Source organism: Gossypium raimondii, chromosome 8 (assembly GCF_025698545.1).
Source record: "Gossypium raimondii isolate GPD5lz chromosome 8, ASM2569854v1, whole genome shotgun sequence".
Classification (NCBI taxonomy): domain Eukaryota; kingdom Viridiplantae; phylum Streptophyta; class Magnoliopsida; order Malvales; family Malvaceae; genus Gossypium; species Gossypium raimondii.
The window spans coordinates 38,605,408-38,620,307 of record NC_068572.1 but is presented as its reverse complement, the minus strand read 5'-3'; the positions used below and the strand labels follow the sequence as shown (position 1 = coordinate 38,620,307).

Genomic DNA, 14,900 nt, shown 5'->3' with positions numbered 1-14,900 from the left:
AATTTATTACATAGTTTTTCACCCATGGTGAGTGTACCATAATCTAACTATAATTTAAGCATATTTGTATTAAAAATGTAAACATTTATTATAAGAATAGCATTATTAAACCTATGTAAAAATAATCTTTTAAAAGCCCATGCATATGTCTTTATTTGTTTGGAGTAGTGATTAAAATTTTTATTAGATATCAATTTCATACGAGTTCAATCAATATAAACCCATCCTCACCAATATTTTTTTTTTTGACAAACCATCCTCACCAATATTGTAATAAAAGAAAGGGGGAAATGCCCATGTATATTCCTTGCACTTACACCCCCCATACCTTTTTGAGCTCCAACAAACAAGTTTTAGCATCCACTTCATGATCTCAAGACTTGTGTTTTCTTGAAACAATTGCTTAGAAACAAATCAAGTGTGTGAAGGAGTGACAAGGGAGTGGACACTCCTTCACTGTCACTCCTTCACCACTAAATGGAAAACAACAAACAAACAAAACATAAGGAAGTTGTTTATGCAGTTCAGTTTTCCTATAACTGCGGAGTCTAACTCAGTGAAAAATACTCTTTAATAATTACAAGAAGTGATTATAATCTATCACACACCCATGACAATATCCTCACCTTTGCACATTGAAGAATGATACTCTCACCACTAAATTCATCCATTGTGAGTTCAACAAGTAAAACCACAAAAAAAAAGTTTTACTGTTAAAATGTGCTAATTCAATAAAATTCTCACAATGATAGATTAACTGCTCAATTCTCTCTTAACAGTAACCTATACAAGTCTCTAATTATATAAAATATTTCAAGACTTGCTTACATAGAAAGATCTATGTCAACCCATATAAAACAATATATTAACTAGTTGAATACAGTATAATAATAAAGTACAAAGTAAATATGGACTCTTGGTATAACTAAGCAATCAGTGTTCCAATTCAATCTAATATCCACGATCCAAGGGATTAATAAGGTGATCCGATTTGATCCAATCTCTAAAATATGTTTCCCTAATTGATTGATATTCATTGATGGGTTAGATATCATCCACATAATCAACACAACTCATAAAATACCAAAAGCTGAAAATTTTTAAAAATAAGATGAAGAGGAGGAGGAGGTCCCAGTCTGTCTCCCTAACCATGTCCTTATATATGACTATGCTTTCTATTTCATTCTATATATCCTGTAAACTTCAATGCTCCAATAATATATTGTTGAAATTCTAAAAGTGAGAGTATAATTTATTCTTTCATTTTTCATTTATAGTTTGGGTGAACTCCATTGTATATATAATCATGTTAAAAACAATAACCATAACTTCAGAAAGGAAAAGAAAGACCATGAACTAGCTAGCTATCCCATTAATGTGATTAAACAAAAGAAATTAATGAAAATTAACATTCACTGAAGATAATTTAAGTTAAAGTGGATGCATATCGGATGTTTGTAGTGTGAACAATAGGGTTGGAATTAGTAGCTTTTTGGTGGATGAGAAGGATAATGCATTCGCATTACAATGCCTTGTGAAACAAGTTATTCATATAGTTTCTTTGTTTGGAAGTATATACATATATTCAACATCTGCAACGTTGAAACACAAAGTTAGTCGGCAGTAAAATGTAAAGACGGAGTTGGCATTGTCTTCAATCCAAAGACAAAAGCCTGGACTTTATGTATAAACTTGAGAAACAAAAAATTTTGGTGAAAATGACAGTGGCATTGGAAAGCAAAGCAAAATGCATCATCCCTTCCTAAAACATATCATTCAACGTTTCTAATGTGTAAACAAGAAAATTGCAGACCAGTCTCCCACGTGTACAAAGTAGGAGGACCAGAACACGACGGTGGATATGATAACATCCTACTTGAAAACATTTCCATGGTCAATGGGTCAGAGTGAAAGCTGTAACTCACCACTATCATGGATCGTTCACTCTTGCCATCCCTGCCGTCAACTCTCCTGCCCCATAAGCATATCCCCGAGTACCACTCCCTCTCCTTTCTTCCAACATTTTATTTCCTAAACTAATGTTTCTTTTCCACATTTATTTAATATTAATGTAAATTGTAAATGTTTTTATCAACTTTTTAAAATGTTTTGAATTTTAATAATATTTTTTATTTTTATGAATTCTGTTAAATTTTGACAATTCAATTAATATTTTCTTAAAAGATTAATTTAATTAAAATTTAAAAAATTGAAGATGAACCCATTAATATGGTATCAACTATCCTGAACTGACGCGTTCTCGTCTTTTCTCTCTGATTCCCCTGGCGTTTCCTCTCCCTCCCTTTATATATATTCAATCAACTCATTTTTCTTCTTACTTTAAATCAACGGTATATATTGCTTATTGGATCAATGAAAGGCGCTTCTTTTCCGACACACCATAGGCAATGGGCCTCAGACACCGTTCCCGCCACCTTCAGTTCAACGTCCTCGCCTGGGACTGAGGAGTTCGTGGAGGTCACTCTCGATCTCCAAGACGATGACACCATCATCCTCCGCAACATGGAGCTGGCCTCCACTGCCATCACCGTCGATGATGGAGCCTATACTTCGGCATCCACTTCACGATCCCCGACCATCAGGAAGAGCTCCTCCAATACATTGAGACAATTTTCACAAGGACGAAAAGTCGAAGCCGTTGCTAAAGCCAAGCAGTTCTCGCAAGAGTTGAAAGCCGAGCTACGCAAGTTATCATGGGGACACGGACACGCAGCTCTGACTCTACCTGGATCCGACTCTGCTACAGCGGCTCGAGCTTTAAGAAAGCAGCGAGCTCAACTCGACCGGATTCGCTCCGGCGCTCAAAAAGCTCTTCGCGGATTAAGATTCATAACCAACAATGAAGCCAATGCATGGGAAGAAGTTGAAAACAATTTCAACAAACTCGCTAAACACGGCTCTCTCTTTCGCTCCGATTTCGCACAATGCATAGGTTTCTCAATTCATCATCACAAATCTTTTTTAATCCATTTTTCTCAAACTCTTAGATTAGATGTTTACTTCTGTTCGTTGTTTAGGAATGAAGGACTCGAAGGAATTTGCGCAGGAGATGTTCGACGCATTGAGTAGACGGAGGAGATTAAAAGTTGAAAAAATTAGCAAAGATGAGCTTTACGAGTATTGGTCTCAAATCACTGACCAAAGTTTTGATTCTCGCCTCCAGATCTTCTTCGACATGTACACATTATTAAACTATTAGTTACAACTTATTTTAAATTAAATATTTCTTCTTTTAACGAACCAGTTTTGAATATCCTATGTTATAGGGTGGACAAAAATGAAGATGGTAGGATCACTGAGGCTGAAGTAAAAGAGGTAAAAATAATATGTATATTTCCAATTTTTTAATAAAATTGTATCCAACATGCAAAAAAAATATTTACTTTATTAAAAAAAACAATTAAATTGTGATGCTCATGGGTGATACTTTTAATTATTAATAAAATATTTAGTGGGATTTGCGAGGGCTTGTATATAAAAGTAATTGACTTTTGCTGTGGATAATTTAGATTCTGACGCTAAGTGCTTCGGCAAACAAGCTATCGAGATTGAAAGAGCAGGCGGAGGAATATGCAGCTCTGATCATGGAAGAGTTGGACCATGAAAGATTTGGATATATCGAGGTGGGTCCATTTTTAATTTATGTGGAGCACTCATATTTCCATAATATTTCTTGCTTTGATTTTTGTCCGATAGATCTTACTGTTAATATTTAATAACAAAACATGTTGATTGTAGAGAAATCATACTATATTATTATTTTGCAGTGAAACTTATTTAACTACATCCCATGATTGACCATCTCGAACTCATGGTTCTGCCAAGTGGCGGACCTTATTCATTCACGCATGCACTTACCTTGCATTCTGCATCACTGATAGCTTAAAACAGTTGATATAATCAAGATCATCCTTGCCCTTTGCGTGACTAAAATTTTTTCGATCATTTAAAAATTTCGTTTCCATAATTGCATGATTTGGTTGATCATGACCTATGGAATGATACAGCTATGGCAATTGGAGACACTTCTCTTGCAAAAGGACGCCTACCAGAGCTATAGTCAAGCCCTAAGCTACACAAGCCAAGCCCTTAGCCAAAACTTACAAGGACTAACAAATAAGAGCAGAGTCAGGAGAATGATTAAGAAACTTTTATACTATTTAGAAGAAAACTGGAAGAGGCTATGGGTGGTGTCATTATGGATTATGATTATGATAGGGCTCTTTACTTGGAAGTTCTTTCAATACAAACAAAAGAATTCTTTTCAGGTTATGGGTTACTGTCTCCTCACAGCCAAGGGAGCAGCTGAGACCCTCAAGTTTAACATGGCACTTATCCTCTTACCCGTCTGCAGAAACACCATTACTTGGCTCAGGTCCACCAAGCTGGGTCTTTTCCTGCCTTTTGACGACAATATCAACTTTCACAAGGTATGTAAACAACATACCAACTTTTCCTTTTTCTTTTTGCTTTTCCTTTTCGTTTATCATCTGGGTCCCAGGCAGTGGCGAAACTATCCCCTTAAAAGTGAAATTTTTTTGTCTTTTTAAAATTTTTAAAAATTTAAATTAGTAAATGTAAAGTTATACTTTTACACTCCTAAAATATAAGAGTTTGATTTAATCTTTTAAAAATTATAAAAATGTAGTCTATTAAAATGGTGAAGTTACACTTTTTTTATTGTAAAAATTACATTTTAATTTCGATCCCCTAAAACAATTTTCTAATTTCGCCTTTGGTCCCAAGGACCTAATAACATGTAAAAGTCAACCGATATGAATTTGCTTTTAAAATCGTACGAGTTATGTCTACAACATAAGAAAATAGTGGTTAGAAGAGCTTGTTAACACCTTAATGAATAAATTCAAACTTTATCGATATAATTTCTTCTTAATAATTTGTAACTTGAATTTGGAAAAAAAAAAAGTGCTGGGTATTGGAGGTTCACATAGCAAAAGTTGAAAATTAAACCGATCTTAAATTATTTATTGTGTGTGAAGAAATTAGAAATAGATAATAATAAAAAGTCAAAACTGGCCATTTTTGTATTTAGGAGTAAATTAGTTCATCTACCATAAAATTTAATTTCGAATCAAATAAAGAAAATTATAAACAATAGTAAGGTTAAACTTAAAAAGACGACTTGCTTTGTTTAAAAGTGATGTGAGGAAACAAAACAAATAAGCAATTTAATCCTTATAAGGTTTTAAAATGTTAGAATTTTTAACCCACTTGAGAGCATTTTTAACATTTAAGTTTAATGCCATTTAAGATTTTAGCTCTTTGCATCAAAGGTAAATATACAAGGCTAAATTGCAAAAGAAATTTAAATCTTTAGTATATGGATCCGGTAGTTTAACAAAATCTATATACGAAATTAAAACATTGTAGTTTTAATGTGTTTTCGTCCGTGACCGTGACCAAAGACATTGACTTCCACAAAATCAAACTCCGAATAGCTTGACCTTATCGTAGCTGAACCTGGGCACTTCCTAGATTCACTAAAGTATCTGTAGATCACAAGTTAGCTGCTCTGGAGCATTATATCATGCAAGCTTAGTTGTTTTATGAGTAAGAACAGCCACTTTAATCCATCAGTTTCATCATTTCTACTGTAGCTCATGGAATTTTAGTTATGAAAGTTATGACTAATCTTGATGCACATAGGAAGCAAACCTTACATTTATAGTGGATACAAGGTTTTCATGGCACTGACTTCTTTTGTATTTCTGAATTAATTAACCACAAAGTTTGAAGTTATTTATGATATCTCATTGAATTTGTGCAGACAATAGCTGCAGCCATTGCTATTGGAGTCATTCTCCATGCTGGTAACCATCTTGCCTGTGATTTTCCTATGCTTATCAAGTCCTCTAGTGATCACTATGATCTACTAATCAATGACTTTGGAAGTCATAAACCAACCTACTTAGACCTGGTAAAAGGGGCTGAAGGAGTGACTGGAATTTTAATGATTATCTGCATGGCAATTGCATTTATACTGGCAACAAGATGGTTTAGGCGGAACCTGATTAAGCTGCCCAAGCCCTTTGATAGAATCACTGGTTTCAATGCTTTCTGGTACTCACATCACCTGTTTATCGTTGTCTACATCTTGCTTGTCATCCATGGCGTATTTCTTTATCTTGTGCACGTATGGTACCGTAAGACGGTAAACATTTAAATCTTCTTTTCTCAAGTGATTGCATAAATTCGAACAACAGGATTTTATTTTATGTTGTACTGTAACTGTAATTAATTGTATTGTGTTCCTGGCTGCAGACTTGGATGTACCTAGCTGTTCCAATTTTGTTGTATGCTGGAGAAAGGACACTTAGATTTTTCCGTTCTGGTTTCTATACTGTCCGGCTTTCGAAGGTAAGCATAACACTATCAACTATGATTCTGTATAGAGAAAAAGTTCCGTAATTAATTGGAACTGCTCAGAGAAACATTTAATTAGGCCAACCAACAAGTAAGCACATTGTCAAAAATTTTCCAGTGAGGCCTAAATAGCTCTAAACCTAGGGTGCTTTTGTAATTTGACTGATGATCTTTTTTGTGCATAGGTTGCAATTTATCCGGGAGGTGTTCTCGCACTACTAATGTCTAAGCCGCCTCAAATTCGGTACAAAAGTGGACAGTACATGTTTGTCCAATGCCCTGCTGTCTCTCCCTTTGAGTGGTAAGCAAAAATAATAAAATGATAATAATAATAATAATAATAATAATAATAATAATAATAATAATAATATTTTTAGGTGTTATTTCAGCTATTTCACTTCCGCCAGGCTACTAAATTGCATCCAGAGTTTCCAGAATAATACATCTAGGGATAAATTCTCAATGACTAACTTATGTGAGTTTCAAGTTTATTAGTATGAGGTTTAGGGTTCGATCTCTGTGTTTCTACACCCCTTCCTACTCCTTTCATTGTAATGTACTTGCTTATTTGTATAATGCTTATTTGTATAAAGAAAAGAGAGATAAATTCATGATAGAAGAGGATGAAAATGTATATTAGTTAGATCAAAAGCCAATTCCATTTGCTGTCAACAATAATAGCCCTTTAATATAATAGGGTCAGGTTCAACGTTTTCTATTGCTTTTTAATAATGTAAAGGGTGGCCAAAAAAGAAAATAATGTAAAGGAAGTTTAAAATATTATAAGTTTTACAGATGGTATACGTTTTGCATCATGCAAAAAGAAAAAAAAAAATCTCAACGCGTGAACATTTTCTTTATTGTGAACCAGGCATCCATTTTCCATCACGTCTGCTCCTGGTGATGACTACCTTAGTGTTCATATCCGCCAGCTAGGTGACTGGACGCAAGAGCTCAAACGGCTATTCTCAGAGGTTTGTGAACCTCCTGTGTCTGGGAAAAGTGGGCTTCTCAGGGCTGATGACACAACTAAGAAAGGGTATATCTATTCGTCTTCTATTTATATATTCAACGGTTTAGCAGCATTTAGAATCTATTATGGAATAATTTTCAATGACCCTTGCTTGATTGTATTATTATCTGAAGTACAGCTTGCCAAAGCTCTTAATAGATGGGCCGTATGGTGCCCCGGCACAAGATTATTGGAAGTATGATGTCCTATTACTTGTGGGCCTTGGAATTGGTGCAACACCATTCATTAGCATCCTAAAAGATCTGCTTCACAACATTGTGAAAATGGAGGAGCAGGCAGTAAGTAACTTGTGTTAAGTTAATATTTTTTCTTTATTTAGAGCAAAAGAGTTTATAGTGTGGTGACAGGGGAAAGATGGCATTGGGATTCTAACTCCAAACCTATTAAAGATGACAGCATTAACTAATTAAGCTGTGACTCAGGCTTCCCTTGTGCTAAGTTAATGAATCTGCTGTTATTATTCCTTGGTCAAATCATAGTTTCTTAATTTTTCTTTATCTGATTCACAATGCTGATGCTTTGATTTTCAGGATTTGGTGTCAGATTCCAGTAGGACATCAGAGCTGAGAAGTGGGAGCAATGATTCAGGCACTCCCAACAGAGTTCCACCAAAACGAAAGAAAACACTTAAGACGACCAATGCTTACTTTTATTGGGTAACCAGGGAGCAAGGCTCATTTGATTGGTTCAAAGGAGTCATGAATGAAGTTGCAGAACTTGATCAAAGGGTAAAACCAAGAGTTGAAAGTTATTTTAGTTATAATTTCCTTTGAATACCATGGTGCAACTAACTTGGCACATTGAACACCAGGGTGTCATTGAAATGCACAACTATTTGACTAGCGTGTACGAGGAAGGAGATGCACGATCAGCATTCATCACCATGGTCCAAGCACTAAATCAAGCCAAGAATGGAGTTGACATCGTTTCCGGCACGAGGGTAAAATCGTTTTTGCCTCTCATTTTCATTGTCTTACCATACTTGACCGACTTATAGGATTCTGAACATCACCATCCAACTGGAATCCAACTTTATCAGGTGCGGACTCATTTTGCAAGGCCTAAATGGAAGAAAGTTCTCTCTAAGCTAAGTTCCAAGCACTGCAACGCGAGGATAGGTGAGCCGAACTCTATTAAGCAAATAAAATATTAAAAAAAGGCAGATCTTATTTTGGGTTTTAATATTAGTGGTGTGGTGGAGCAGGAGTGTTTTACTGCGGGTTACCCGTTTTGGCTAAACAACTCAGCAAACTCTGCTATGAGTTCAACCAAAAAGGTTCCACTAAATTTGAATTCCATAAGGAGCATTTCTAACACTATTATCATCCTTCACCATTCATAGTCCTAATAAATTGCAATAATAAGGCAAGACACTCATCAAATAGAAAAAAGAGAGAAAAAGAAAAGATTAAATATATATATTTTTTTAGGTATATCTTTAATACCAAAAAGACAAAAAAAAAAGTTTACTGTGGTTTTGGAAAATGGGTTGGACCTCTTCATTTCCAAGAATAGCCTTGTAGAATATCCCTGCTGAGCTGATAGAAGATTTCAAGCTGAAGGCTACTACATATTAAATGATGAGTTCTTTCCATTAAGGATTAGATTGTAAATTATGTTCACCCGTTTTGGTAATTTTGTCTTAATACATATTCCAAAGAAGATTTATTATTATTATTTAAATTGTCTTGTATATGTAAAGAGTATGCTACAATATGGTATAATCTCGATCGTTTTCTCTTCATATATTTCCATTTCCCATCAAATAATAAGGGAATTTCATAACTCATGTAAAATTCATCATTTGCATAATACATATTCGCTTCAACTACTCTAATTGATTTAACCAACATTTTACCAAGATCGACCCATTTTCTACTTTATTTATAAAAATGGGCCACTTTAAATCTTATTTATAGGAATGGGCCAAAAAATCAAAAACATTTTCACGTAGGCGCGTTTTAAGGGGAAATTTCAGAAAAGAGCGTTTTTACTTTTGCCATGTCAGCATAAAATGTGTTGATGTGGACGCGCTTTGCTGACATGGCAAAAACGCTCTCTTAAGGACGTGCTTTAGCCTGTGTTTTTGGCCCTCAATAGTCGCCCTAACGGTCATTTAAAAATTTGACCGTTGGGGGGCCAACATTCATACAAAAAAAACTATAAAAGGCCCCCCACCTATTTTTTTCACACAATTTCCTTTAACATTTCTTCCAAAATTCTCAAAAAAGCTCTCATATTTCTCCTTAAAATTTTTAAAGCTCTTTTTAAATAACTATTTCCTTTAATTTATTTTAAATTAGTATTTTTTTATAATTTGTAAGATATTTGATCGTGTTAGCAATAGCTGAGGAATTAATTCGTCTTTATCATAAACATATCTCCGTTGAACAAATGAAAATGGTAAGGGTTAATTTTAATTTTTGAATATTATTTAATTTTTTTCATTTATGTAATTTTATTTAATTTTTATTTTATAATTTTTTATAACAGTTGGTAGATCGGGTGTTACAATGTTATATTCGTAATATGTTTGTTCCTCCATCACTGTTGATAGAAAATTACTTGAGGGAAGCGGGTTTTTCGCACGTGGCCAATATAGGCCGGGGTGCAAATTGGACCCGAAACTCATAAGCACGTTCATAGAGAGGTGGAAACCTGAGACACATACATCTCATCTTCCATGCGGGGAGTGTGCCATCACTTTAGAAGACGTGCAGTTACAATTGGAATTGCCGGTGGATGAGTCCGTACTCACTGGGTCCGTTCAATCTGCTGATTGAGAAGCCATATGCTATGATCTTTTGGGTGCGATTCTGGATAATATTTACGGAGGTCGAATTGAGATGGACTGGTTACGAGACACATTCCCAAAGTTGGGGGATGATTCGACTGAAGTAGAAAAAATACGATATGCTCAGGCACACATCCTTGAGATCATTGGAGGTTATCTGATGCCGAACTTGTCACGAAACCTCATACATCTGAGGTGGCTATTGAAACTCGTTGATTTTAGAGCAACTGGTAAACTCAGTTGGGGGTCTGCCGTGTCACATACCGCTAATCTTCTATTATTATTATGTTTGAAATTGTGATTTTTGCTTTAAAACTTTCATGGCAATTTTATTTTTGTTAGATTTGAGTTGAATTATATAAAATCATAAAAAATTGTATGAAAATTATAAAATAATTTTACAAATTATAAAAATAATTTTGACATTATAATTTCTAGAATTTTTAATTAACAATTTTTATAATTTTTTAAGAATTTTTACCAAGTACCTAGTCACATGTGTTTTCAATAGGAATTATAGTATTTGGTTATAAAAATGTTTTTCAATAGGAATTTTAGTAATAGTTGAAAGATTTTGTTTTCAATAGAAATTTTAGTATTTTGTTACAAAATTGATTTTCCAATAGGAATTTTAGTTATGGAATTTATTTTCCAATAGAAAATTTAGTGATAGTTGAGAGATTTTGGTTTCCAATAGAAAATTTAGTGATGATTTGAGAGATTTTGGTTTCCAATAGGGAATTTAGTAATAGTTGAGAGATTTTGATAGTTGCTATAAGAATATTGTTATATATTATATAAATAGATTTTGAAAATGATGACCCGACACATTGACCCTAGACATTGGTCGGTGTTGATCACTATTGACTGGAATTGATAGGTTAACGCTCGGAGTCAACTTGCCATGTCATATGTCAAAATTTATAATTGATAAGAATATAATTAATTTTCTATTTCCAAGATATATGTTAAAATTTATAAACTTTCTGTCAAAAAAATTATAAAGAATATGGAGTTATGCCTCGCATTTTCGGACCAAATAGTGTGTGACGTCACAACGAGGAACTATTCTTCGTCTCGACGAACAACCGACATCATGACAATAAGAGAGCTTTCATCCTGACAATGCGACGTCCCTTTCGTCCCGACGTCGCTAATGCCACGTCACGACATGCCAACGCGTTTCTCAAGTTTCTTGGTTTTCTTCTCTTAGTTAAACTCTGTTTTAGATTTCCACTTAAACTTTGATTAACCGAGGGTTATTTTAGTCATATATACTAATAATTTCAACCTATATATAAGCCTTAGTTACTCTAGGTTTTACATAAGTTCTGGAAGGTTTTTCTTTTGGGGATTTAGGTTTTTCTTTTGATTCTCTTCATCTTTTGTACTCTCATTTTATTATAGTAAAATCTCCTTTGACACGTGGTTCTTTATCCTCTTCAAATGAGTTTTTCCGCGTTAGAATTTGTGTTTTTGATCTTTTTTATTCTATTTTATTTACTTGTTTGTTGCATACATGGGTTATTTCCCTACAAACCAATATCAGAGCTAGTTCGATTACCGTATTCAACCTGTTCAGAGATGGAAACATTAATGTTTGATATTGATAAGTTCGACTGCATCACAAATGTCAGTTTGTGGCAAGTTCGTATGTCAGCCATACTGATTCAAAGCAATCTTGAGAGTATCTTTACATAGAAGAAGCCCGGAGACATGGATCAGTCAGAATGGGATAGGTTAGATAAAAAAGTTCTATCCATAATTCAATTATGTCTAACAAATAATGTGTTACCGGAGGTTTTGAAGGAGAAAACAACATTTACATTAATGAATCTGGAAGCTTTGTACATGACAAAATCCTTGGCCAATAGGTTAGTGTTAAAACAACATCCCTACATGTTCAAAATGGCCGAAAGTGAGTCTACTAGAGCTCATATAAGTGAGTTTGTTATTTTTCTAAATGACCTAAACAATCTCGAAGAAAAAATTAGCAACGAGGACCAGACTACGTTATTGTTAAGTTCTTTGTCCTCTTCAAGAAACTTTCAGGGAAACTCTCATCTATGGGAGAGATCACCTCTCATTTGAGGGCGTGAAGGAGAATCTATTGAACAAGGATAAACTCAACAATGATTTAGGCCCAAACAAAAGGTCAGACGGGCACGCCTTAGTTCTAGTTACAAGGGGCAGACAACAATCTAGAAAGCCAAATAAAAATAGTTCCAGGGCGAGATTTGAATCCAGAAACCGAGACTAATAATGTGGCTACTACAAGAAGGGCCGCATCAAGTCAACATGCTACAAACTTCATAATAAGATTAAAATGGATGCCAAAAATTACGAGAAAGATAAGCAAAAAGCTAAAATTGCTAATGCTAGTGTAACCAAAGATAAATGTGATGATTTCTTGTTAGTGTTGATGACCGAAAACTCTAAGCTTACTTCCGAATGGATCCTAGATTCAGTGTGCTCCTATCACATGTGTCCCAACTGGATTGATTATCCACGTATAGTTCAGTTGAAGGTGGAGTTGTGCTGATGGGGAATTATTTTCCATGTAAGATAACCGAAATAAGAACTATACAAATCAGGATACACGACAAAATTATTTGAGCATTGTCAAATGTTATGTATGTACCCGACTTAAAGAAAAATCTCATCTTGTTGGGAATTTTGAATTTTAACTATTGTAGGATAGTCATTGAGTCAAATGGCTTAAAAGTTCCTCGTAGAGCTCTGTTTGTAATAAGATGACATAAAAAGGGTAAACCATATGTCTGTAAGGGTCAATTTTTACTGATGCGGCTGGAATTACAGAAGAGGAGCTAAAATCATCACCAAGATGCAATGAAAACCAACCTGACATCGCGACGACACGACATGATTCTTTTTTTACAAATTCTAATTCAACCAAACTCTGGTACATCTGACTCGGTCATATAAACGAGAAAGATATGACAACATTGTGTACACAAGGTTTTCTTGAAGAGACTGGAATCGATAAGTTAAGTTTCTACAAACATCGCACTTACGGGAAGCAGACGCTAGTAAGTTTCGATTCAGCAATACACAAAAGAAAAGGGACTCTTGACTACGCCATTTTGATTTAAGAGGTTTGACTCCTAAAATCTCAAAAGAAGGTAATAAATGTTCCCTAACTTTTATTTATGATCATTTCAGGAAAGTTTGGGTTTATTTTCTAAAACAAAAAAATGGAGCCTTTGGAATCTTAAAGCAATGGAAAACACTGTTAGATAAATAAACTGAGAAGTCCGTGAAGTGGTTTAGAACGGACAATAGACTTGAGTTCTGTTTATCTGAGTTTAATGACTACTGCAAACGGGAAGGAATAGAGAGACATTACATCATTATAGGTACTCCACAATAGAATGGAGTTGCAAAAAGAATGAACAGAACCTTGCTGGAAAAGGCCTGATGCATGTTTTCAAATGCAGGACTAGGGAAGGAGTTTTGGGCTGAAGCTGTAAATTTGGCAAGCTATTTGGTAAAACTATCTTCACATCGAGAATTGAACGATAAAGTTTCGGATGAGATACGGTCAGGTAATCCTTCTAATTATTCTAATATTAGAATTTTTTGTTGTCCTACTCATGCTAAAGTTAGCCAGAGAAAGCTCGATCCAAGGGTCATAAAGTGCATCTATCTAGATTACTCTACCGGTACGAAAGGTTTCAAACTGTGGTATTTGAAAACCAATAAAACTATTGTTAGCAGAGATTTCATGTTCAATGAATCTATCATGTTTCGATCAGAGAAGGGGTCACTTATTTTTTAAGACACAGCAAATCAAAGTGTCTTAAGAAAGGTAGAGTCAAAAGAGAAAATAGGGGTAACGTCACAATGACACAAAAAGCCTCGTCGTAACATCACGATGAACAAGGTCGTCGTCCTGACGAGGAAGCAAGCGACATCGCAATGATGCGATAAAACCTCGATTCTTGCAAAACTAGAGCTGTTTCGGATCAGTTTAGGACATCATCCGACCTTCAGGTATCGTCAGTATCTCAATTAACTAATTATAAGTTGGCTCGTGACAGGAAAATATGAGAAATCTGACCACCACAGAAGTATTGTGAAAGAAACCTAGTGGCATATGCTCTAAGTGTTGCAAAAAGCATTGATTCAAACAATCATTTATGTTATTCTGAGGCAATTAAGGCCTCTGATTCTAACAAATAGCTCGTTGCTATAGAAGAAAAGATGAAATCACTTCAAAAAATGAGACTTAGCGGTTAGTAAAACCATCCATCGGTAAGAAAATAGATGGCTACAAATGAGTGTTTAAAAAGAAAGAAGGTTCAGGTCCAAACAAAACTAGATACAAAGCAAGATTGGTTGCAAAGGGCTACAATCAAGTGGAGGGAGTTGACTTTAATGATGTTTTCTCCCTCGTTGTGAAACAGATGTCCATTCAAACACTTTTGAATCTTGTTGCATTAAACAATCTTGAGTTAGAGCATATGCCACAACGAGGGAGAAAATTACAAGACACTACCAAATATATATCACTGCAAAAGATACAAGTGAAAATTACAAATAGGAAAAGAGAAAATTTGCCTTATGGATAAAATGACAAATTTTGGGATGATTTAAAGGTGGAGAGACTATGGATCTGGTGTCTTTAGTGTACTATATTCATTTGTA

At 34.7% G+C, this 14,900-nt stretch overlaps 1 protein-coding gene across 4 annotated transcripts; it reads left to right on the top strand.

The window, feature by feature from the left end:
• Positions 1-2,278: 2,278 nt before the first annotated feature.
• Positions 2,279-9,269, top strand: LOC105791383 (respiratory burst oxidase homolog protein A). Of its 4 annotated transcripts, none has more exons than XM_052634374.1 (14): positions 2,279-2,953; positions 3,039-3,198; positions 3,288-3,336; positions 3,531-3,644; positions 4,290-4,451; positions 5,810-6,193; positions 6,304-6,399; positions 6,591-6,706; positions 7,277-7,444; positions 7,557-7,716; positions 7,969-8,166; positions 8,250-8,378; positions 8,478-8,556; positions 8,643-9,269. In XM_052634374.1, the coding sequence occupies exons 1-14, from the start codon at positions 2,374-2,376 to the stop codon at positions 8,750-8,752; spliced, it is 2,505 nt and encodes an 834-aa protein (XP_052490334.1). In that variant the 5' UTR covers positions 2,279-2,373; the 3' UTR covers positions 8,753-9,269. The 4 variants fall into 4 exon arrangements, with proteins under 4 accessions (XP_052490334.1, XP_052490333.1, XP_012474893.1 ...); XM_052634373.1 differs by having other exon boundaries at positions 4,029-4,451; positions 5,810-6,175; XM_012619439.2 differs by having other exon boundaries at positions 4,029-4,451.
• The last annotated feature ends 5,631 nt before the right edge of the window (positions 9,270-14,900 follow it).